The sequence below is a fragment of the Anabrus simplex genome, chromosome 4 (assembly GCF_040414725.1).
Source record: "Anabrus simplex isolate iqAnaSimp1 chromosome 4, ASM4041472v1, whole genome shotgun sequence".
NCBI lineage: Eukaryota > Metazoa > Arthropoda > Insecta > Orthoptera > Tettigoniidae > Anabrus > Anabrus simplex.
Window position 1 is genome coordinate 110641304 of NC_090268.1, and position 27845 is coordinate 110669148.

The 27845-nt window shown below is 39.7% G+C and overlaps 1 protein-coding gene across 2 annotated transcripts in view; it reads right to left on the bottom strand.

Moving 5' to 3' along the window:
* LOC136872190 (membralin) overlaps window positions 1–27845 on the bottom strand; it is a 470893-nt gene that overhangs the window by 44954 nt on the left and 398094 nt on the right. For both annotated transcript variants that reach the window (XM_067146026.2, XM_068227184.1), the window contains exon 15: window positions 11222–11321. In XM_067146026.2, the coding sequence (XP_067002127.2) occupies window positions 11222–11321 (100 nt within the window). The remainder of the gene's footprint in view (window positions 1–11221; window positions 11322–27845) is intronic.

Genomic DNA, 27845 nt, shown 5'->3' on the forward strand with positions numbered 1-27845 from the left:
CAGCTATCAAGCTCGGTCAACGGGGTTCGAACCCAGCAGTAATAAATATTATTGGTTTCACGCCCCACTAACAATTTGGCGGTTTTCGGGACCCCAAGGTACCGGAAATTTGTCCCGTACAGGTTCTGTTACGTGCCGGTAAACCCACCGAATCAAAGCCGGAGAATTTCAGCACATTCCAAAAATACGGGGCCCAGCCAGGATAGAACCCGCCTACTTGGGCTCAGAAATCCAGCGCTCTACTGTCTGAACCACTCTCAGCCAGTAGTAGTAGTAGTAGTAGTAGTAGTAGTAGTAGTAGTAGTAGTAGTAGTAGTACTTTTGAGGAGACTGTGAAGCTAAATCTTATGACTATTCCGCACCCAGGAGACACTAGGTTGCTACCCTCATAATGAGTGTTGATTTTCACAGAATTTATTCAAACGCTCTCCAGGAAAAGAATGGTGAAAGATTAAAGAAAATTACAGCAACACTGGATTTTATTTTCTTAGCCAGCTGAACGACACTACGACGTGCAGGTTTTCGGCAACAGTCGAAAAGGAAAGGGCGAGGACTGAGAAATTTGAAGCTGTAGCCTCAATTAATGTCCAGCCTCGACATTCGTTTGGTGTAAAATGGGAAATCACAGAAAACCATCCTTAGGGTTACCGACGTAGTGGTTCAAACACACCATCTTTCGAGTGTGCTGCACGACCCTTACAACGGTGCATCCAAATATTCAGTAATGTTACAATAAAGTCTACATTTACACAGGTTATATAAATTCAGTCCATTAAATTTACACCACATATCAATAAAAGAAACACAACAGTTTCATCTTAACGAGGGTTCTTGCCTCGCCAGTCACATCGAGGCCGGTAAATACCTGTGTACTCACGTCGAAAACCAACAGAGAACCGAACAAATTACAAGTTAATCAGCTAAAACAACTGTGCTCAATAACATAATGAGAACGTTTAAAAATGTAACACTTCGAATTTAAATACGGACTAGATGATCTTAGGAATATCAGGCTATGTGTTGTAAGCAACAAAACAACAGAGTACAGAAGTTCAACCCCGAGCCACATCAACTTTCAATTGACCCGAAGTTGATCGGCCAATGTCCAGGAAATTACTAATATTTACGGTCCCAGAGGAAACATCACTCGTGAATTCGAAAGTAAGTCCACCTTCCCTCATTTGGCGAGTACTGAGATTAACACTGTACTCGTCACATATTAGTACGAAATCGAGTGTTTCGGAATAATTAAGAGTATGTCTAAGAATATAGAAATCCACACTTTTGGTCGAAACGTGCGCCACGATGAATATGATGCCACAACTGAACAGTAGGCCTAGATGACCTCGTTTTAGAAGATATGAATATAAATATCTCTTATCCCCATAACCTCCATAAAACTAACCCTTTCATTCCATGAAGACCGAAAAGGCTGCCACAGCTTCTTCGAGGATCGGTTATTAACCACTCCGTTTTCGTTGGACGTAAAGCCGAGAAATTGCTTAAGGAAGAACTACCCACTTATATCTAAAAGATTCAATTGCTGAAGCAGGAACATATAGGCTTACATGAACACCTTTGCTTTGTAAAAGACAAGGCAAGCCGAAACTCGAAAATTAAATAGATGACATGAATACAAAACAATATGCCATGATAATAATAATTGCATATTTTATTACATTCATGTTATTATTATTATTATTATTATTATTATTATTATTATTATTATTATTATTATTATTATTGTGCATCAGTATCGAAAACGCAGAGTTCATACAATATTATGAACGTTTTCATTGCTTAGATGTACTATTTGAAAACTCCAAAGACGTGACAGTTTCGCTGGAAGTAGCATAGAAGTAGAGCTTACAACATTCTTATTAGAACTATCTCCTCCAAGACTATAATAATTCGCCTTCCTGATTGCACTATGTTATCAAGTCTATAGGCTATTTTCAACTTTAAGTTGGCCAGCAAATGACCCCGAGAATAATTCATACGGAAGAAAATAAAAATAAACAGCTTTGAATAAGCCTAGACTCTCCTCAACAAAACGTCAAAGGAAAGCATGGGAAAAGGGAACTAATATTCAATTATGACAGGAGACCGAGCAATTCTTGCACAGAGAATCATAAAAGAGGAGGAGAGAGAAAAGATAAGAGTATACTAACGCCGAGCTTTGTCCTCCGGATTTCCGGTTGTGAACAGCAGCATGCCTCCGTGAGCACCCGGACACGAGCGTACTTCCGGTGCTACAGTGGCAGATCGCGCGTTAAGACAAACACAGAATGGTAACACCTCAATGCCGAAAGAAACAAGTTGTAAGCTATTTCCAGAAGCTAGTTTGGTTTCGTCGCACATTACACAATGCGGAATTCATATACAACAGGTTAACACTATTTCTGAACCTACTGCGAAACACCACATGATCATTTTTATTCGCATCGCCCATATATGGGCTATATTTAAAACTTGTTTGAAATTCTATAAATGTGACTCAATGTGCCATTGATGCTTTCACGGCCCGTGCTTATAGGCATGATATAGGCATTTGGGCTTATGCCGTGTCAAAAAAATAAGGTGAAATTCTTTACGTTTCGCAGAGAACTTCGCATCATCAGAAGAAAATCTCGACTGTCCATGAGAAAGGCTTCTCAAACAATGAGGTTTGAATTTAGACGTTATAATACAAGAGGAAATGGTACGTTAATTGTTTTAATTGTATTTTCTACCATGCCGACCAACATTCTGATGGTGAACATTTTTTCGACCATCGGGACTCAAACCGGCTAACCACTTGACGCCGCGACCGGGCGGGCTCTCCGACGTATTCGTAATATGACCTAAATTCACTCACTTGCCACTTTTCCGGATCAGAATAGGTCTGAATACGTAACAGTGTACGTGCAGAAATACGCTATCGGTGCAAGTTTCCACGACCGATACGAAAACGAATTAGTTATTTACGCATATGCCACGGAAATTGATCTTTACGTCACGAGTGAGACTTCTATGAAACGTGTAAAACACTTATCACTTTAGTGGCTGTTGCGTATAATTTTCTATTTCACAATATGGTAATCCGCTTATTTTAAATTAAATATTTAATTATAAATAATGTTGACAAGTTATGAAGCAAAAATCCGTGTCTGACTCATGCAGTAATTTCTTTTGTCTTTATTTTGTTGGGAGTGGTACAGAAACACCACGCTGCAATCAGCGGAGAAGCAATTCGAAAAGGTTAAGTTAACTGTTTTCTGACGTATGTGTGTTTACTTTACTGTGAAGTTGAGTTCAACCAGAGGCGATTTCTAATAAAACGTGCGGATAGCAATTGCATCACAGTGAAGTGTCATTTACCGTACTCCCTTGGGTAAGGAAAAAAATGCAATACGTCACAGTATGAAATACAGTCGAACCTCGATATCTCGAATCACCTAGGGAGATACATTTTATTTCGAGTTATCGAAACTTCGAGATATGGAGATACATTATCGAATCATGTATCTAGTGTTATTTAACTATATAAAAACAAACTCGAAGTACAACAGTACAGCACTTATTATAGCAACTCGTTGAAAACAGTTTACATACAATAGAACATGAAACCTCGGTTCTGGTTTTTTTTATCGTTAAGCTTTCTTTCGCATACTTTTCACAAAAAAACAGTTATTGAAACATTATCATTTACAATCGAAGAGCAGTAACACCCGGTCTGCTAACAGTACAGGAGAGGACTGAAGAGCTCCAACTATGGTCAACACACCAGGGATGGACAGGTACTCTGCTATATAAGCACATCGAGGTCGGCCGGGAATATGTACAGTAAAATAAATGATGTATTGCACAGTTAATGTCGAACAAAATTCGAGTTACAGAATATTTTATATTTATGAGAATCTTCAAAAGAAAGAAGTATTCAGTCAGCAGTATGTATAAATTGTTAGTTACAGGGATAATGTCTAGTTAGAAGACGCGACTAATACTAAAGAAGTATTGGAATTTACCTAAGATGACATTTACAATAAGATAGAAAAGTTGAAAACTGAAAAAAAAAAAAAAAAAAAAAAAAACCGGCTGGAATTGATAAGATTTAGGGGGATATACTAAAGACAATGGGTTGGGATACAGTACCACATCTGCAGTACTTATTTGATTAGTGTTTGCATACCAAATGAATGGAGAGTTGCTAGGAAAGGGTGAAAGACATAAAGCTGAAAATTACAGGCCAGTCAGTTTGACATGCATTGCATGTAAGCTTTTGGGAAAGAATTCTTTCTTGATTATGTTAGACATGTTTGCGAAATTAATAACTAGTTCGATAGAGGGCATTTCGGGTTTAGGAAAGATTATTCCACTACCGAGCTCGATAGCTGCAGTCGCTGAAGTGCGGGCAGTATCCAGTAATCGGGAGATAGTGGGTTCGAGCCCTACCGTCGGCAGCCCTAAAGATGGTTTTCCGTTGTTTCCCATTTTCACATCAGGCAAATGCCAGGGCTGTACCTTAATTAAAGCCACGGCTGCTTCCTTCCACTTCCTAGGCCTTTCCTATTCCATCGTCGCCGTAAGACATATCTGTGTCTGTGCGACGTAAAACAAATAGCAAAAAAGAGTACCCATCCACTCAAGCTCAACTTGTAGGATTCCAGCAAGATATAGCAGATATCTTGGATTCAGGAGGTCAAATGGATTGTATCGCGAATGACCTATCTAAGACATTTGATAGGGTGGATCAAGGGAGACTACTGGCAAAAATGAGTGCAATAGGACTACACAAAAAGTGATTGAATGGGTGGCTATATTTCCAGAAAATAGATCTCAGAGAATTAGGGTAGGCGAAGCTTTATCTGACCCTGTAATAATCAAGACGGGAATTCCTGAATGCAATATTATTGGTCCTTTATGTTTTCTTATACGAGTAAAGAAGTGGAATCAGAGAAACGGCGTTTTGCGGATGATGTTATTCTATATAGAATAATAAATATGTTACAAGATTGTGAACAACTGCAAAAATGACCTCGATAATATTGTGAGATGGACAGTACTTAATGGTGTGATGATAAACGGGGTTACAAGTCAGGTTATGAGTTTCACAAATATGAAAAGTCCTCTCAGTTTCAATTACTATATTGATGGGATGAAAGTTCCTTATGGGAATCATTGTAAGTACCTAGGTGTTAATATAAGGAAAGATCTTCATAGGAGTAATCACATAAATGGGATTGTAAATAAAGGGTACAGATCTCTACACATGGTTATGAGGGTGTTTAGGGGTTGTAGTAAGGATGTAAAGGAGAGGGCATATAAGTATCTGGTAAGACCCCAACTAGAGTATGGTTCCATTGTACGGGACACTCACCAGGATTACTTGATTCGAGAACTGGAAAAAATCAAAGAAAAGCAGCTAGATTTGTTTTGGGTGATTTCCGACAAAAGAGTAGCGTTACAAAAATGTTGCAAAGTTTGGGCTGGAAAGACTTGGGAGAAAGGAGACGAGCTGCTCGACTAACGGCTAGGAAATTGAAGTTGCTTGGAGATACTGAAAATCTGAGTAATGGAGATTCGACTGTAAATTTACAGTATATTTACCAGGCTGTCATGTCGTAGCCGTAATTTCGAAGAGTTCATATGTTTCACTTACGATGAAGATGTCTTCACAATAACACTTGAGTGATAACTCCTCAATGTAGAAATAATTTAGATCTGAGAGCCAAACTTCTTGGCGAAATAAATGTGATTGGGAACTTAGCATTATTTTAATTATACAATGATTTTATATTAATAACTATGCTGACTGCTCACACTATGTTGTCACCATTTCGCTATTTTTTTAAAAAAAAATCAGGATTCATAGACCAAATGGGAGCTCATATTCGGCTTACATTCCCAACTTAGGCCACCCTGAACCTAAGGTCTACAAATTCATCTTGCTTTGTTCCTCGATGGACGAGGAGAACGCAATGTATCCCACAGGGCTGCAGCCGTAAGGGGTTTATGGTTCGAGTTATATAGTTTCGTTATTGAAATGGAACCTGTAAGGACGTCGGGAGAGAAAAGACTAAACAAAAGCGGCAGTCATCTCTGTGGGAGTCCTCCTGCCTGATATTGATAAAGCTAAGCGTTTCTCTTTGTCCTCAAACAAGTGAGGTCAAAGAATTCTTCATCCTTCGGTGGGCACCGCTCTTATATTGGTTGTAACCATTGTTTACATTTTTTTTTTTTTTTTGAAGAGAAGAGGGGACGTAATCGTAGGAAGAGGGAAAAAAGAAGACTGTGTTTTGTCATGCAGTTCTGCAGCTGACGGCCTGATTGTGACGTCAATGAGCTTATATAATATAACATTATTATGTGTTTATTTTTATAATCATTCTAGCTGAATAGCTACCCGTACTGAGTGTCGGAAAAATATGCTCTGGAATGGAGAATTGCCAGCCAGACTCCAGCAACAGCCAGAACAGCGAAAAACAAGACGGTTGACAGTAGATGTAACTGTGTTAAATGAAGACCACTGAAACAAACTGTAAAGAAAAAAGGTATTTGTCCCGCGCACATATTGCAGAAGACAGCCGAGTAAGGAAAATTGTAATTCTTTGTACCTGTGACATGGACTAGCACAGCAATACAATTCAATGAGGTACACAGATACGAGAGAAGCTTCAACTTAGCCCTTATATCATCACTGCGCTCTTCACTGGAATCGTAAACTGTTCCCACCTGTTTGTACCAGCTATCATTCTTTTCGCTACTTTTATGGTTGTTACGTCTAAACTGCATTAGCTTTGCTACACCTTGATTCAACTTCACTCACTATCCTATGCTAATGGTGGTGATTACTGTTTTAAGAGGAAGTACAACTGGACAACCATCCTCTATCAACACTAATTAGAAGGAAAACGGAAGAGGTCCAACACTTCGTAAAATGAAGGTATCGGCAAAAGAAATGCAAAGGCCACGAAGGACATGAAGATGATAGACTCCCAAAACCTCGGAAACCTAATACCATGGCAGTCAGAAAAGAACAAGAGTTGACCAAGTGAGGCCGGACGGCAAAGATGGAAGTGAGGAACCTGCGAATAGTAAGTGGAAGCAATGTCAAAGTCAGCTAGGGGAACAAACCCACACTCCCAATAATAATAATAATAATAATAATAATAATAATAATAATAATAATAATAATAATAATAATAATAATCATAAGTCAGTTTCAATGTAGCAAGCATCATAACTAGACGCTTTCTGGCTAACTACGCGTCAATTTTGACATCACGCTTCAGCTAATACTTAGCATCTGAAAAAAAAAAAAGAAAAAAAAGCCGGCGTTACTGATCTGCAGGTTTCGCGAGTTGTCGAAGACGCTCGGAATTTTCTGTCCCTTCGGTGTAAACCGTTTGTTTCAAATGCCTCTAGTAGAAACCACACCGTTAAACGTTCTTCAAGCGGTATATCCTCCAGCAGCAGTGGGGAATCTATGGGATAGAAGTGCAGGAAGTATGCGCCTTTTAAATGGCCCTCAAAGAAGTACGGTCAATTAGGGCGATCACCCACGATTCCACTTGCTAGACTGCCTGAAGCACTCAGTATGGATTGTCAGCACTTTAACAGTGCATGTTTTGACGGCTGACGTAACCATTGCTGTGGAATCGCGATTCGTGCGAGAGGAGGTTTTTCCAGAGGAATGCAACTCATTTGCCGGCAACACGTGACAGGAAGTAATTCAAACTTCGAAATCCCGCCCGCGAAGCCCCTTGTTTAACTGTATGGTCGGGGTGATAATTACGCGCATGCAGTATTCGTAGTACGGAAGTCTGGATGCTCTTGACCTGTTGTGCAATTGCCCCTGTACTCGTGTGTGGGTTATTGCAACCTGTGTGCAGAGCAGCCTCCTCATTCTCACCATACAAGTGGTATCATATCTTACCCATGTTGTTCGTGAACGTCTTTCAACATTGTGGAAGTCTTTGCAGTCGGATGCCGCCTGTCCGGGTACCTTTCCTAATACAGACATAATTGCCTGCAACAAATCCTCTTGCTTACCTATAGATAATAAGGAGCATGTCAACGCAATCGTCCGGAAATATATGGGGAATGATTGAAGCGACCTCCATACTTCTTCAGCTTTTCAAGAAAGAAGATCCCTTACGTCAGATTTTTAATCTTTAACTCGAACATGAGGTTTTAGCCCAACATAAAGGAGCATTTTATCTTATCACCATCATCATAAGTGTTTTTATTCCGTTTATGCCAATTTTTGTATTTTTTTTAGCTGAAGATGTTCCACATTATTATGCAATATGTACTTTTTTAAATAATGTAATTAGCGTTTAAGCTGGATTATGTTACACAATTAAATAGACTAGCATTAAAAAACAAACAAGTACTGGAAGGTGGGATTCTCCATTCAACCTAACCTTAGCTGCAATGTGTGCGTTGTAGGATTCTAACTATTAATACTATATAGCGTTTGATCATATGCACTACTGCCACGGATGTGTAAGAGACTTGCATTAGAAAAGCCTCAAGAGTACGTTACTCTTCATGTTCGCTGCTTCGTACGCACTCCACATTACTGTATCTTAGTTCTAAGCGTTAAATGTATGTTTTGCTATAGCTGGGAACTTGGCAGGACGCTTTAACATAGTTACATGGTAAAACTGACATACGATAACTGATCGAAAGGATGTCATTTTTCGAACAGTCTATAGTCACATGGCGGGAACGATAATAATGTTCAAAATCGTTTGTAGGATGTGCTTCCAGTGCATTAGTGCCATATGAGATGCTAGGAGAGAAACATCGATCTCACACGCTTCATAGGCTGAAAAACAAAATATTGGTAGAAGCAACTGATTTGCCTGGTACAGGGTACACAAAACGCTGCCTTCTAACGTTTTGTGGAATCAGCGTAACAACCAGGCTCAATGCCAGATATCCCTAATGCCACCAATCACTGGACTCGTTAAAAATCACACCCGAAATCCCGAGATTCAAAGCCTAGACACTTAGGTTGAGAGACGAGAGGCTAAATTACTAAGGCAGCAACTCTCCGCTTCCACCCACCGAAGCACACGCATTCAATTAAAAATACGTAATAATAATAATAAGAATAACAATGTTCAACCACTATCTTCCAAATTCTCCACAATTTTCTGCATTATGCTTTTTTTCTGCCTGTCTCTGTCTCTCTCTTGGTACAAGCTAGAGGAAAATGTAGTTTTAGCTGTTACCTGTTGTTTATGACTGAGGCAGTATGGACACACACATGAATGATGTTAAAGGTGCTAATCATAGAGCCAGTGGTGCTGCAATAACGCTCATGGATTTAGATCTATTAATTTATTGTTAACTGCCTAGTGGCGTGGCTTCCTCAGCCAAGTCATTGGAGAATCCAGCAGATATCTTGAAGGAAATCCCACTCCATCTCAGGCTTAATACATAAAATAATTACGCTGCAATCAAAATTGTTGTTTGCATTACGGGCCATTTGCATACCGGACCAAGGAGAACATATTCGTATATTTATCACGTGAGGATACTGTCTTATAGTCTACAAAGAGCACTAGGAAAGTTTTTCAAAACGCAAAAACGGTTGGCTGGACACTCCTGTTACGGTGAGGGATGAAAAGAGGGGTGAAAACCGGTCTAGAAGACAGTAAGGCGCGACCTTCACACCAGTTGTTACCAAGCAGTGGGACTGAAAACAAGTTAAGATGTCAGTGTGCTCTAAAGGTGAATATCGCGCAATTATCCGCTACAATTTTGCTCGTGGATTAACTGTTGACCAGTGCCTGGAGGTAATGACTCCTGTGCTGGGGAAAGACTGTCCACATCGGACAACAATTTTCCGCTGGTACGAAGAGTTCCAGAATGGAAATTTTGGGGTTGAAGACGATCCTCGTTCTGGGCGAACGTCTGAATCAGTGACTGAGGAAAACATTGAAGCTGTGAGGAAAATGCTGCAGCAAGAGAGCCGGTTGACATATAGACAGGTAGAAAAGACCCTCCACATCCCTGCACCAGCTATTCATTCAATTCTACACGACAATCTCCATGTTAGAGAGGTTTGTTCCCTTTGGGTGCCCCAATCACTTTCAGAGCAACAAAGGGAACATCGAGTGAAATGGTGCCGAGAAATGCTAAAACAGTTTGAAAATGGGACTTCCTGTATCGTCAATAACATCGTTACGGGTGACGAAACTTGGCTTTATTATTACGATGTCGCAACAAAATCCCAGAACAAGGTGTGGCTGTTTGAAGATGAGGGTTCTCCTGTGACTGTGCGAAAGTCACGGTCAGTGATGAAAAGGATTATTGCAGTATTCTTCACTAAACGGGGCATCCTGACTCGGGTTGTGCTAGAAACACAAAGGACAGTTACTGCGAAGTGGTATAGTGAGACTTGTCTGCCTTAGGTAATCCAGGCTCTCAAGCAGCTCCGTCCAAGGTCACGGCTCAACACTTGGCTCTTGCATCACGACAATGCTCCAGCACATCATGCTAATGTAACAATGGATTTTCTTGCCAGATCAGGGTTGACTGTGCTTGATCACCCTCCATAGAGTCCTGTTCTTGTCCCATGTGACTTCGCACTCTTTCCAGAAGTGAAGATGAAGCTGAAAGGGCGGCGTTTTGCATCCGACGAGGAGCTTCAGGCAGCATGGGATCAAGGGTGTGAAAATGTAACCGAAGAAAAGTGGCAGAGTTGGTTCAGTGACTGGTTTCGACGTATGGAGAAGTGTATTGAATGTGGTGGAGATTATTTTGAAAAAGTCTAAAGTGTTCACTCACATTGCAAAACTTTCCTAGTGCCCTTTGTATGTTGATTTGAATAAAACAATAACTTAGTTATATAATTATGGGCTCTCACAATTTAAAAAAAAAACTAATTTGAAATAAGGTACTAAGCCTGAATATTTTCATGACAGACACCACCAGTATTCAGTCAGTGACATAGAACCCTAATTATTATTAACTTTATTGGCCACACTGGACCACTTGAGTCTGCCAATAATAATAATAATAATAATAATAATAATAATAATAATAATAATAATAAAAGACATATTTCCCCTTGCCTTCAATAGCAAGGCATCTGAAACACCAAAAAAGTTCTTACCGGGATAACCATTTAGCATATTAACGCAAGAAAAACCTCATAAAATCGGAGGACATACTACGTTAAACAGATAGCCCTTATGATAAACAAAATTATCGAGCACAATACCTGTATGAAGAGCCAGGACGTGACAAGAGCCAATCCACTATACTGGCCGTTAAACCGATAGTGGTAAGCGTAGAAAGAGAAGTGGTATAGGTAGAAAAACCTGAAAAAGAAATTCCTCATTAGCAAATGAATAAAATCTTATGATACAATAAGAAACAGGACTTTCATATGCAGTTCTGGTACGAATGCATTTAACAGTATTCAACTATAATACATAAGACCCCAAAGATCCTGTATATTAATATATTATCTATTATTTATTTATGTATTTATTTGCTTTATTGTTCAACAGGCATTTCTGCCCATTTAAAGAACATTTCCATTTCTTATTTCTAATGTTGTAAATAGCACACAATAATAATTAAAATATGAAACCTAATACTATACTTATGAACCATGGACAGTGGTAAGTGTGTGTTTCAATTTAATATTTTAATTTCTCCTAAAAAATATACATTGTTAATCTGTATTAGTCTACGGACTAAACTATTCATGGCACAAAAGTATAATACCCTATTTAATTTATATCTTCTATCTGTGGGAGTTCCCTTCTGACTGACCTTAAGAAGACACACTCCTCGTGAAATATGTCCACGTTTGGCATTTTATTAATTGACTGACATTATTTTTAATGGTGAATTAATATGGTGATTTGTGTTTGACCTTTTAATAAAGAAAGTTGAATTATTTGTTACTTCCAAACGGCGCATACAGGTTTATTTGGTGGAGTACCTCTCAGTTACCTGTTTTACTTTTTTTTTTTTTTTGTTACAAATTGTTTACGTTGCACAGATACAGACAGGTCTTATGGCGACGATGGGAGAGGAAACGGCAAGGAGTGGGAAGGAAGTGGCCGTGACCTTAATTAAGGTACAGCCCCAGCATTTTCCTGATGTGTAAATAGGAAACCACTGAAAACCATCTTCAGGGCTGCCGACAGTGGTGTTCGAACCCACTATAAGAATTGGTCCTCTACGCAGCACACAATGGTTTAAAATAAGTTCATATCCTTCTGCATTTAGAGCTTTCATAAGGGTAATAAGGGGACCACACCCACGAATACCCCCATACGTTAACACCATCTCGTCCGTACTTCATTCACTGTTGGCACTACACATGATTGCAGGCAACGTTTTCCAGGCATTCGCCAAAACCAAACCCTTCCATCGGATTGCCACAGGGTATAGCGTGATTCATCACACCAAATTACTCAATTCCAGTCATCCACTGTCCAGTAGCGACGCACTTTACACCACCTCAAGCGTCGCTTAGCACTGACTAAAGAAAAGTTTGGCTTATGAGCAGCAGTTCGACCGTTGTACCCTCATTCTTTTTTTGGACACACATTCACTGTGCTGGCTGGATTGCTGGTAGCTTTTTGGAACTGAAGAGTGATTCCTTCCGCTGATTTTCTGCAAATATTTTCAAACGTCCATCGCTATGATCCACGAGGGCAGATCAAAAAATAACTTGCACTTCCCAGTTATGGCCATTTATTACACCGCCAATACAACAGCAACACGACTATAACGACATACACTGTAACGTCACTTTTCCACATAGCTTCCAAGAGATTCCATACATTTCCGCGAACGCACAACCAACTTATCGATGCCGGATGCATAGAAATTTTTTCCAGCGTTCTACAACCACTCGGAGACAGCAGCCTTCACCTCCTCTCAGCCTGGAAACGTCGACCACCGAGCTCCGTTTTGAGCTTACCGAACACATGAAAGTCACATGGCGCTAGGCCGGGACTGTAGGGTGGATGTTGCCAGACCTCCCACTTGAAACGCTGCAGTTCTCTCGTTTGGCGGGCCTTGTGAGGTGTTGCGTTATCGTGCAACAAAATCACACCGGCGCTCAATTTTCCCCGGCGCTTCTCTCTAATCGCTTTACGCAACCGGTGCAACGTTTGACAATACTACGCCGCACTGATAGTCGTTCCTTTCGGCATGAATTCCACGTGCAGCAAACCCTCTATGTCAAAGAACACTGTCGCCATAACCTTACCGGCTTAAGGTTGAACCTTGGCCTTCTTTCGTTGTGGTGATGAGGGGTGCACCCATTCCATTGATGTTCTCTTCGTTTCGGGGGTGAAGTGGTGGACCCACGCTTCGTCGCCTGTGACGATTCGCCGCAGAAACCCGTTGCCGTCTGCAGCATAGCGTTGCAAAAATGCCAGGGAAGATTGGAAACGTTGTCCCTTGTGCTCATCGGTGAGAAGACGTGGGACCTATCTTGGACACAGCTTACGATATCCAAGGTCCTCGTGAACAATGGCAAACACACTGCCATACGACATGTTCAGCTGCGTCGCGATTGCTCTCAGTTTAATGTGCCGGTCTGTCTAATGATCGCATTCACACTGTTGACCTTTGCATGGGTCCTGGACGTTGCGGACCTGCCTTCGCGATGGTTGTCCGTGATATCCGTGCGTCCGGCTTCGAATTGCTGACACCACTTTACGATACCTTGGCGAGAAATGGCCCGTTCCCCATACACAGCACTAATTTCACGATGAATGTCCGTGCAATTATTCCTTTTGGCCCATAAGAATCGGATTGCCGCGCGCACCTCATGTTTGTAGTGAAGGTCCAGTTGACGCGCCACTGCATTTGGCCGCTATTCATACAATACTAGACGAGACACCACAGCGACCTGCCTAACAGACGTGTGGGCAGTGTCTGTCCCTTTCTCCGCTGTGCCCACGTTTGCGACACACAGCGCGCTGCTGCGGCGCGTTAGTGCAACTAACCTTTAAATCCACCTACGTACGTTCTCCGTCAGTCATTAAATGAGGTCTGCCTGGTCTTGGTTTAGCTGCGGCTGGTCCTTCGTGTTTCCAGTTCACGATCACATCCCTAACGGTCGACTTGGGCAGCTCCAGAAGAGATGAAATGTCCCTGATGGATTTGTTACCCAGGTGATATTCAATTATTAGTCCACGCTCGACGTCACTGAGCTCTCCTGACCAACAAATTCTGCTGTTACTGCTTCTCTACTGACAACACAATACTCCCCATCTACTGGCGGGTCCGCATCTCGTGACATCTAGGGCCATATTCCGCATTATATACAGGTGTCTGGATACTTTTGATCAGGTAGTGTAATTATAAAAAGTATGCACAGAACTGCTGATCATACTTATCAAAAGTATGTACAGAAACTATTAGAAATAATGGAATTTTCAGATTTTCGTCCAAGATGTGTATCACTTCAAGAATCTGAAACTTGGTTTATTTTATATTGTAGTGAAGACGAAGCATCAGAAGGATGGTGAAGAGCAGTCAACAACATACAATGAAGACGAGAAATTAAGGTGTCACATATGAAGACTAGGTCCTGTTTTACGGCCGTATGTCCTTCTTGGCTCGTTGTGTATATATGGCGGGGTATATGTCAAGACAAACATACAGCCCGGTCTCCGAGCTTGAGGAATTTATCAGACAGGGCTAAAATCCATGAGCCTGCCGGGATCCTCTGACGATGGAAACCATAAATAGCATGTCAGTAGATGCCCAGAGGGTAGGCTGCACTTCAACCTCCACCCTAGCCGCACGCTTACAAATCGGAACGTGCTGTGTACTAGAAATATGAATAAATCTGTACCTCGTCATCCTTTAATTCCAATTTCAGATATTAGGCATACCGTACTGTATTTATCAGGAGATGCACACTGATAAGAGATTTTGATGATTATGCTGTGAATATGGTTGATCATTTTAGGCGTTTGGAGTATCTTCGGTCATCGGTCCTTGTCCTTGTGTGTCTCAAACTACCTTACCAGTCTCCAGCAGTGCGAGTAACAAGACATAAAACTCGGATAGATGCTCCGAAATCTATATATACAAACTAGCTGATGTACTCGTGCTTCGCTACGGAATTCTACACTGTATACAGAATTGTAGGTTAGGTAGAGTACACGTTGTGAGCAAAACTGTACTAAACTGCATACCTCTTAACGTTACCCTGAAAACGCGACGGAAAAATCACCGAACGTCTTTTTTCTGTGAAGACTAAGTTAGGGAATTTTCATTGTAATGGTAGGCCCGCTTGCCTACCATCAGTCACAATCAGGTTGGGGAATTGCATTATAATGACAGACACTCACTCTCCACCTACCTTTTTACATCCTCAGAAAGACTGTCTTAGTGGCTTACCCAACTAAAATGCACATATGTCATTACAATGACGTCAGTAGCAATGGAGCGAGTAAAAGCAATTTCACATGAAATACTCGATCAAATGAAAAACCACACATTTTCTCACTTTTAACGAACAGTACTACGCTGATGATCTAACAGCCCAAAGTTCCACAGCTGGAATGACCAGGCCGCAGACAGCCGTGACCGTGAACACTTTTAGTCTTTTTTCGGAGGGGGGAGGTCGAATAGTGGAGAGTCCCAGGGCAGAAACTATGCCCTTTTACTAATCTGTTTCTTAGGAGTACCCGATAAATTGGAAAATCTCAATTCACTACACTGGCGGCGGAAAAATCTAACTTGGAGGCAAATTTTTCCTCCAAGCCAGAGGAGTGAGAAGGAATAAGCTCGTTTTAAGAAACGGCTCTTTTCAGGGTTGAATTTTTAGTTATTTAGTGAATTGTGGTGCTATAATTTCGAATATGCCCAAATTGTAATTCTAGACCAGGTCATACTACCACTACTACTACTACTAAGTGAGCCTCGGCCTTAAGAGTGCACACTGCTCATTCACAACAGCGCGTCAGAGTAGGGATCGAATAGCTTGAATACTATGATGAACCAGTGAGTTACGTACCAGCAGTATGGTATCAGCAAATGTATGAACCAGAGGAATGACATGCTAACGAAGAAAGTTTTCTAACTCAATCAATCAATCAATCAATCAATCAATCAATACTGATCTGCATTTAGGGCAGTCGCCCAGGTGGCAGATTCCCTATTTGTTGTTTTCCTAGCCTTTTCCTAAATGATTTCAAAGAAATTGGAAATTTATTGAACATCTCTCTTGGTAAGTTATTCCAATCCCTAACTCCCCTTCCTATAAATGAATATTTGCCCCAGTTTGTCCTCTTGAATTCCAACTTTATCTTCATATTGTGATCTTTCCTACTTTTATAAACGCCATTCAAACTTATTCGTCTACTAATGTCATTCCACGCCATCTCTCCGCTGACAGCCCGGAACATACCACTTAGTCGAGCAGCTCTTCTTCTTTCTCTCAATTCTTCCCAACCCAAACATTGCAACATTTTTGTAACGCTACTCTTTTGTCGGAAATCGCCCAGAACAAATCGAGCTGCTTCCCAGCTATTTCTCGCTAATATTCAGTCAGGCCATTATACTCGGTACGCAGCAGTAATCCCATCTATGGGAGTTGAGCGGCAGCATAAGAGACTAAGAACATCACCACAAACAATGGTCGATGTAATGTTATTGTTGATCAATGTTATGCGCTTTCAACGTTGTAGGCCTTCACATTTAGTTTTCTCCCGACTCTGAAATACCATTCTTTATCATAGTCGGTACGGTAAAATTGAATAAAACATAAATGGTCGGAAATTGTATTCTCTGTAAATTTTCTTATGCAGTACTTTTCGATAGGACCAATAACATAGGTATTCAAAAATTAAGTTTTAGGCGCCTTCCCCTGTACTACAATTTCATACAGGGCGAATAAAGTTGTTTATAACTTAAGACTGTACTTTCTTATTCCCCGACTCTATATACCGACTTTCATTAAATTTTGTTAACCCATTTTCTCGTGGCTCGGCGTTGATATGGACTTGGCAACAAAAATACAAATTCATGAATATCTGTGTTATCAAAGCCCGTACGGTAACAATGTGTGACATAAATGATCGGAAATTTAATTCTATATAAATTTAGTTATGTAGTATTTATCGATAGGACCACTAATAATATAAATATTTGAGAATTCAATTTTAGGCCTTCCCCTAAACTACTATTTTACTCAGCGTGAGTAAAATGATTTATAGCCTAGATTGTAGTGGCTCACCCGCCGACTTCACATACCGATTTTCATTAAATTCTCCTAGGACGTTTTCTTTGATGCGTGTACATACATACAGACAGACATTACGGAAAAGTAAAAAGTGCATTTCCTTGTTACTATGGTCATGACCGATACAGAAATACCATTCTTTTCAAATTCTGAGCAATTTACAGACAAAACTCTTATATATATATATATATATATAGATAGATAGATAGATAGATAGATAGATAAAGTTTTGTCCGTACATTGCTCAGAATTTAAAAATAATGGTATTTCTGTATCGGTCATCATATCCACAGTAACAAGGAAATGCACCTTTTACTTTTCCATAATGTCTGTCTGTCTGTCTGTCTGTCTGTCTGTCTGTCTGTCTGTCTGTCTCTCTGTATGTATGTATGTATGTATGTATGTATGTATGTATGTACACGCATCACGAGAAAACGGCTGAAGAGAATTTAATGGAAATCGGTATGTAAAGTCGGGGAATGGGCCACCACAATCCAGGCTATAAATCATTTTGTTCACGCTGAGTGAAATTGTAGTTTAGGGGAAGGCCTAAAATTTAATTCTCAAATATTTATATTTGTGGTCCTATCGATAAATACTACATAACTATAGTTATATTTATTTATTTATTTATTTATTTATTTATTTATTTATTTATTTATTTGTACTATCTTTATTAAGTGGCGAAGTTAGGGCTCTTGGCCCTCTCTTACAATTACATTTCCGATCATTTATGTCTTACATACAATTTTAGCGTACCGACTATGATAACAGAGATATTCATGAATTTGTATTTTTGCTGCTAAGTCCATATCAACGCCGAGCCACAAGAAAATGGGTAAAGAGAATTCAATGAAAATCGGTATATAGAGTCGAAAAATAAGAAACTGCAGTCTAAGCTATAAACAATTGTATTTACCCTGGATAAAATGGTAGTTTAGAGAAAGGCGCCTACAATTTTAATGTTTAAATACCTATGTTATAGAGAATACAGTTCCGATCTTTTGTTTTATTCAGTTTTACCGCACCGGCTATGATAAGAGTGGCCATTTTTCAGAGTCGGAAGAAAGCTAAACGTGAACGCCTACAATATCAAAAGCTCATAAAATTGATCAAAAATAACATTACATTGACCATTGTTTGTTGTGATATTCTTTGTCTCTTATGCTGACACTCATCTCCGATAGATGGGATTACTGCTGCGTACCGAGTATAACAGCCTGTCTGAATATTGTCGGGAAATAGCTTTGGAGTTAGATAACTTTCTTCTTTAGCATGCAATTCCTCCAGTTCATACATTTTCTGATACTGCTGGTACGTAACACTAGTTCAACATAGTATTCTAGCTATTCGATCTCTAATCTGACACGCTGATTGGAATGATCAGTGTGCACACTTAATGGAGTAATAGCAGAGGCTCACTTATGACCTAGTCTGGAATTAAAATTTCGGCCTATTCGAAATTATAGCACCACAGTTCACCAAATAACTCAAAATTCAACCCTGAAAAGAGCCGTTTCTTAAGAAAAGCTTCTTTCTCTTCGCTTTTATTAAATTCTACATTCATTTTGTTTCAAATTAGCAGCGAAGAGGGGATTTCTCCTCTGGCTTGGAGGAAAAATCTGCCTCCAAGTCAGAAAGCTTTTCCCCCGCCAGTGTAGTGAATTGAGATTTTCCGACTCAACGGGTACTCCTATTGAACAGATGAGTAAAAGGGCATAGTTTTTGCCTGGAACTCTACACTATCCCCGCCCCGAAATTCAAGTGTGTTCACGGCTCACGGCTGTCTGCGGCATGGTCATTGCAGCTCTGGAATTTTGGACTGTTAGATCGGCAGCGTAGTACTGTTCGTTTAAAGTGAGAAAATGTGTGGTTTCTCATTTGATGGAGTATTTCATATGATAGCATTGCTTGCTATGACCTATATTGATTTCAGTTGGGAAAAACACTAAGATAGTCTTTCCGAAGATGTAAAAAGGCAGGTGGAGAGCGAGTGTCTGCCATTATAATGAAAACTCCACAACCTGCCATTACAGAGGAACAGACATCCAGCACAGAAGCCATGATTATATGACGGCAGTACCGGTGGACATGCACGTAGTCCGCACGCCAACAATCGTACTATCAAACAAGTGTTTCCCATCTGAGTAAAGAGTGAGTCAACATTCGTTCAATCAATCAATCAATCAATCAATCAATCAATCAATGATCTGCATTTAGGGCAGTGGCCCAGGTGGCAGATTCAGTATCAGTTATTTACCTAGTCTTTTCTTAAATAATTTCATAGAATTTGGAAATTTATCGAACATCTTCCTTGATAAACAAAATTTTTAAAACTTTTGTGAATGACATTTTTCATTAACATTTCGTGTTTTCGTGCGCAAGGACGCAATTAGAGCACGCAGATTCGTAGTGCGGAATACGATGATTTCTTATTTCTTCTAAAAACTGACTATCGAACTGCAAGCGAAATTTCTAATCTACAGTACCTTTAATTCTGTACGATATTCTTTTAGCTGTGTTCTAATGTAGTTTTATATCCAGCTTCGCTCCTCCCTAAATAACCTAATCTCCCATAATCGCTTGTATATCATCAAAATAATACTATCCTAACTAAGTAGGTTAAATGAAGATTTTCTTTATTTTGTACCTTTACCAATTCCTTGATACTGTTGTATAAAGCTTCAAACATCTCAGACACAATAACTTGTTTTGATACCTTAGACAAATAGGTATATAAGTGAGATGTCACCATTTGCTAGGGATCTTTGAAGCTATAGCCCTATATATATATATATATACTGTCGTTAGTAGAGCTGGCTTTCCGATAATTTGTATCATTACTCGCAATTTTTGACCCAATTACTGTCAACAAGAATTGAAAGTCATGTGGAGGCATACTCAACAGGATTTTGAAAGTCTGCTGCATCATGAATTAAAAGTTCTGACATAAGAGTTCTTTCCAAACTTAATTCTACTCGCCTTTCCAGTATTTTTCTTTGCCACACTTCGCGTCTGCGCTTTTCTCTAATTGTATTCATTAAAATAATGAAAGCTGCAGCTGTATATATGTTCTTCTTCCTGAACCTATCAATTGTAACCTCACTAATAGCTATTTTGGTGTGCACACAATGCTGAAGTTTGTTAACAAAAAGTTTATTAACATGTTGAGAAATGTTTTCATTAACATTGTTTATTAACTTTGTTTCATAAACATTGTTTATTAACGTTGGTGTGGACTAACCATTATTCGTCTACTAATGTCATTCCATGCCATCTCTCCACTAACATCCTCGGAACATACCGCTAAGTCGAGCAGTTTGTCTGCTATTCTCCCAAGTCTTCCCAGCCCAAGCTTCGCAAAATTGTCGTAACACTACTCTTTTGTCGGAAATCATCCATAATTTTTCTTCGAATTTTTCTCCAATTCTCTACACAAGTAATCCTGGTGAGGGTCCTATACACTGAATCATACTTTAATTATGATTTTACCAAAGACTTGTATTGCCTCCCCTTTACATCGTTACTACAAACCCTAAATAACCTCATAACCATGTGACTACCCCGATGAAAGCCTTCCCTTATACACCTAGATACTACAGTGATCCCCATGACGAACTTCCACCCCATCAGCGCAGTAATTAAAACAGAGAACTTTTCTTCTTTTTTGAGACTCACAACCTGATTTTTCACCCCATTCACCATCATTTCATTACCTGCTGTCCATCTCACAACATTGTAGACAAATTCTTGTAACTTGTAACTTATGTATTACTCTATACAGTATACAAATCATCCACAAAAATCCTTGTTTCTAATTCCAGTGAGAAATTACTTCACCAAGGATCTGTCAGAGATATCAAACCGATGAATTGTTGATGAGCACATTTTTAAAGTTATGTTCCAGACGTCTTAGAATTGTTAATCCTCAGAATTTGCTGTTTGTACGTAGCGTACTACGTATGATCTTTATTTGCTTGATGATTTAATCAACGTGCGTCCACGGTAAGAATATTACTTTCGGTTTCCGCAATCCTTAGCAATGTTGAATTCACGGCATCTTCATTCTCGTAAATAGAAACTTCTTCCGCTTCTTACAGTTGCATAAATTTAGCCTTCCTGCACGATCTTCAAGCTTTCAGCCATCTACAGTCGCACAGCACTAGAAAGAGAAATGCTGGGCACAGTCCGAGTGTACGCTCTTCACATAATCCCAGGCTATTGGACACGTATCACCAAATGACACGATGAGAGTGGCGAGCGAGTAACCGAGTACACTCGCTACGAGTACACTATCATGTCAACTCGCCTTTCGTAAGGCTGACCACTGCATTTCGAGCCACTGCTGATTTCTGTTCCGCAGCTACCCCGACTATAAACTAATAATCCGAGGTAAATGAATCACTTCAATGTGAGGTGGCAAGTTGGAGAGTCTGGCCTTTATCGATAATCATTAGTTTGATTTTTCGAAACTGATCTCCAATCCTAGGCCCCGACTTTCAGCAGTGATCTTCTCAAACATATCTCGAACTTCAGGGATGATCTTCGCCAGAATAGTAGCATCATCTGCACAGCGCAAGTCAATCAACTGACACACCCCCACGTCGCCGTTTCTATTATTACAGGCTAATTACAGTAGGCTGTATGTTAATATTTTTTGAACAAATATTTTCATATAGTTCGAAACTTCATAGTAGTAGTAAAAGTAAACGAGTTGTGTAAAGACAACTAGATTATAATCCCCTAGCAACATATAAAGAAGGATTCAAACCACATGCATTTCTTCAGTAAATGTTTTCCGCCAGTCAAGATTGCCTGTGGCCTACATCAGATAGTCTCCGAAAGGTGTACGGACGACTCTTCAGGAAAACACAGGCGAAAGATCACAAGAATGAAGGTATCGGTAAGGATTATGCTGTCTGATAACTTTCCTGCATGTTTTGGAGCCGAGTTTTCTCCTATTCTGCACGGTTGCTTATTTCACAACTTTACAGATTCCCACTTGTTCTTCTGAGGTTGAGGTGTTTTTATCCACATAATGTATCCGTTCCTTTCTATACATCTACTTGATCAGCATTAATAACGACGGAACTTACCAATAATAACAAGTGCCAATCCTTCAGATTTTATAAAGAGAGCTTTTCAGACATGCATAAGCTATATGAATTGATGTCAATGGATAGAAAGTCTAGTTTTCGCTTATTATGATACTATTTCACGGAGAGCGTGCAATACCATGAAAAGAGGAGACGAGGATGACGCAAACAAGTGTACTAAAAATCCGGATCATGTTTCATTGTTGCGTGCGAAGATAAATGGATATTGACAAGAACGTGCCAGACAAAGGACGGATCTCTGCCATAAAGCAGACCGAGAGTGTGCGGGGTCGCTGGAATCAATCCCTACACACATTGTGTACTCGAGACGCAAGCTGGCTACCAAAGGACCTGAGATGGTTTTATATTATAAGATGTCTTCTCTTCCCCATCCCCCTCTCCCTACCTCCCTCCACCTCTTACTACATCTCTAGACTACTTCCCTTTTCCTTCCTTGTCCTCTTTCACCCACACGTTTCCAGCGTTACTTAACCAACCAACAAACAACACCTTGGAAATATTGTCACAAAAATACGTATAGCTGTTCTGAAAGCTTCCATCATCTTGAGGTTTCGAGAAAAAATATCACACACACACACACACACACACACACACACACACACACACACACACACACACACACACACACACACACACACACACACACACACACACACACACACACACACACACACACACACACACACACACACACACACACACACACACACACACACACACACACACACACACACACACACACACACACACACACACACACACACACGAAAATAGAGTTTCCAAGCTCAAAGTCCATCCCGTTGACACACGTTCACAAGCAAGGCATGAAACATGAACTAGGCAGCCTCTCAGCATACACAGTCCACACACAACGCTCCATAATTCAAAGAGTACACCACAAGGAACTCTTCAAGCCATTACTCTGTATCACAGAGCCAAAAAGAGTAGTAACAAGCTCGGCTAGTTTGCATTATTAATCACAATAGCGTCTGCGCATGCTCCCACCTGTGTTCTACACACAACTACAACGTGTTTAAAAGTCTTGTGAAGGAGAATGAGTTCGCTGACAATGACTGAGCGATAAGGACATGGAAACTGATTCTCAAACGAGGAGAGTCAAAAACAACGTTCAAAAGAGAAGGAGCGATAGACTAACGGACTACGACGGACTGTACATTGCGCCACAAACATGGGTGTTGAGATGACATACGACGCGTTATCAACACGTCGACAGAATTTGAATTTATTAGCTCACAATTAGGCACTGAGGCTAATGAGCCCCTTTGTGCAGAGTCTGTCATAAACACAATGTACAATGATTTGAAAACAAAGTGAAAGAGAAGTAAGCTCGAACAACAAACTTCGAAAGAGAAAGGGATAGGGAAGGGGAGGGGAGGGGGGGGGGACACTACTCTTTTAGGATTATTTCATTTAACCCTGCAATGCCAATCCAATTATATTGTTTAATAAAATGATTAACAATAAGACTGCTTCCTACAACCTCAGCTTATGCTCCCATGTTCAAATTAAAAATTATTATTTCTCACTTTAATCCTTTCCTTTCGAAGTAACATATTTGAAACAATGGTTACTCGACGGCCTAAGAACATATTTAAAAGTAGTATTCTGCTTTCCTGATAGAGAACATGTCAATCCACACTGTAGTTGAAAAGGTAGTTCGGAGCTAACTATTATTTCCATAAAGAGCACAGAAATTTTTAAAAAAAGTTACTACTTATATCAAAATCCAACGAATATTAATATTAAATTAATTGAATATTAATATTTTAATACAATAGTGTAACTCAATTACATGCAAGAGATCTTTTCGATTAACTACATATGTATAAAATAGTTCATATGTTATTCAAACGCAGAAGTTATTTAAAAAATCCCCAGCGGCTGTTTATGATTCTTTGAAAATGTGGTTCAGTCGATAAAGGGACAACTTCTGTCTTAGGTCCCTCGTTATATGTTAAATACGTAACGCAGGGCATTAAAAGGTTAATTTCAGTTTTTGTGTACAGCATATCATTTAATGATTCTCATTTCGGCAGAAGTGCACTACTTGTAATCCCGAAAATTACAGTTGTTTAATATACTACAGCGATAACTGCACTATTTTGAATAGAGAATACCGTGACAGAGGTTCAAGTTTCGTCCATACATGTAGATCGAATTAGGGAAAAGCAAACACTTACAACTTGAGTGTCAGACCTAAGACGAAACGCTGGTTAATAGAGCAAACGCCGGAAAAGCCATCCATCTAATTTTTGATCTGAAACTTGAGTGTTTCCAGATTTAGCTGCAGATTTAGCTGAATTTCCATCTATAATGCTCAAATCCAACTACACCGGTATATGAATATTAAATACTACGTCGGATATTACACTTTTTCTCCGTACTAATTCAGAGATCAACGCAGTTCATGAAACTTCAAGTGTGATAACGAATGTAGGCGAATGTAGGTAAAGAGAATCCTGAGAATGAAAACGCGTTGAATAGTTCTTTCTGTACATGACATTCAATAATTAAGACCATTTAGAAACTTGCTATCTATACGTGCTCCCAGTTAGCACAATGCCGGCCTGAGGGTTAGAACTAGCTGAGTACAACCTTCTAGGACTATCATCGCAGGTTCCATCACAAATGAATGATATTACTTGATAGTGACCTCTTCTTTCAGTCCGACTCCATGGATAAATGGTTAGCGTGCTGACCTTTGGTCCAGAAGGTCCTGGGTTCGATTCCCGGCCGGATCGGAGATTTTAACCTTAAATGGTTAATTCACCTGGCTCGGGGACTGGCTGTTTGTACTGTCCCCAACATCCCTGCAACTTACACACCACACATAACACTATCCTCCACCACAACAACACGTAGTTATCTGCACATGGCAGATGCCGCCCACCCTCATTGGAGGGTCTGCTTTACAAGGGCTGCACCGGCTAGAAATAGCCACACGATTCTTTTTAAACTTTTCTGTCAAATGGGATCTCCGGACAATCCCATGTGCATTTTGCTTCGTTATTCATTTGTTCTTGCGCTGCGGCAGTTTGCCTATTTAAATAGGTTTATTAAACTAACTCGATTATTTACGATATAATCACTCTCGGAGAAATGTTGTGAAGATTATCCGTACGTTCTTCAGATTATCGATGTATATCTAAAATCCGGGACTCCTCTTACCTATAGAGGGTATATAAAATCTATGATAGGACCACAATTAGAGTATGGTTCAAGCGTATGGGACCATCACCATGATTAGTTCATTCGAGAACTGGAAAAAGCAGCACAATTTGTTCAGGGTGATTTCCAACAAAAGAGTAGTGTTACGAAAATGTTGCAAAATTTGGGCTGGGAAGACGTGGGAGAACGGGGACGAGCTGTTCGACTAAGCTGTATGGTCAGAAGTGTCAGTGGAGAGATGGCGTGGTATAACATTAGTAGACAAAGTTGAGTGGTGTTTTTTTTAAGTAGAAAAGATTGCAATATGAAGATGAAGTTGGAATTCAATACGATAAACTGGAGCAAATATTCGTTTATAGGAAGATGAGTTAGGGATTGGAATAATTTACCACTGGAGATGACCGATAAATTTCGAACTTTTTTGACATTATTTAAGAAAAGACTAGGCTAACAACTGACAGGGAATCTGCCTTCCTGGCGACTTTCCTAAATGAAAATCAGTGGTGTATGAAGATGGTGATGGCAGCTTAATCTCCAATTTTTAGTTTAAAAGGAACGCATTACACTTAGTTCATGAATTTTATTCAATTTGAATTAAACTGTAGAATGTGTGTTTATAATTTGTCGTAATAGCTTATGTTACATTCTGAATTCCATGAAATATGAAATGAAAACACTATGTAAACATAAGTACATAATAATACCGACGTCTTCCACTGTAATAGTTATTGATATATTTGTACCAACATCTATCTTCACATTTCAAGCTCTCTTTGGCATTATGATTTATTTTATTCATTTATTCATGTATTTATTCATTCGTTTAATCTAATTTTTCAAAGCACAAGATATAGTTACACTGAGCACAATTCACATGTACAGACGAATTAACAAACGTAAACCTGCATAACAAAATCTCATAAATTCGCAAGCTCAGGATCGAACACTTGTGGTACAAAATTCACCTATTTTTACGCCAGGAATATTTCAGGTGTTATAACATATAGAATAGTTTCAAAAAATTGCAACAAATACAGTAACTACCATAGAGGAGGGAAACAGAGCCAAATAAATAAAAATTAGAGATCGAAAGGAAATACTAGGTCAAGTGGAAAATGAATCAATCAAGAAAATAATATTAGAACTGGAGGAATAAGAAAATCAGCGGTATTTTGTCCAAATCAGGTCTTGTTGCAAATATTCCATTTGACAAAAAGGGAAAACATATTCTGGTAATGTTTAGGTAACAAACCAGTGGGAATAGAACAAGAACATAAACATCGAAACTCTATTCAGAAAATGGACACAATGACGGAGTAGATGGTGGTGATGATTATTGGTTTAAGAGGAAGTACAATTGGGCAACCATCCTCTAGTAACATTAATTAGAAGGAAAAAATGAAATCGGCCACAGAAAGAAAAGGGCCTCGAGGGCCATGAAAATGAAGGACTCCCTAAGCCTCGGTACGTAATACCGTCGGGGTCGGAAAGAACAAGAGATGACCAACGAAGGTCGGATAGGATAGATGAAACTGAGCAGCCCGTCACAATTAAGTGGAAGCAATGCTATGACTCAGCTTAGGAATCCGTAGTCGCCAGCCCACACTCCCAAGTTGAGAGTTCCTGGGACCAATTTCAGTCGCCTCATACAACAGACATGGGTTACCGTAGGTGTAGAGTAAATCTGACCAAACTTATAAATTATATATTTATTTTTTCCTAGTTGCTTTACGTCGCACTGACACTGATAGGTCTTATGGCGACGATGGGACAGGGAAGGGCTAGGAGTGGGAAGGAAGCGGCCGTGGCCTTAATTAAGGTACAGCCCCAGCTTATAAATTATAGTGGCAGGCAAAAATACAATGGCTTGCTAAACTAACTTAGCGTGAGTTTTGGTCAAGGATTAGCTTATGCCGTTAACTTGGTGGTAATAGCAGAGAGTATGGATAACTTAGGACCTGTACTACGACTGTCAGATAAACAGCCAGATAAGTAGGCTGCAGTTTTGCAAACTAGAACTTATATATATATTCTTGCGTACAACCAACGGATTTTAAATATGGTATTGTTGTGGGGAAGATGTAGTAACATTTTTATTGCATTGGCGACAAGGTTACTGAAAATGCAGTGAAATTTAGCGCGGTGGTATACCTGTCTTCTGGTGTTTTCGTTTGTTTAGCGCATTTTTTAAAATATTGTATTACTAGACTCCAATATTAGACTCTTATTAGGCTATCATGTGGAAGTTTCAGCCAAGATCAGAATAAGGACTGAAATCTACACATACGAAGAAATTTTAAAATTAATTA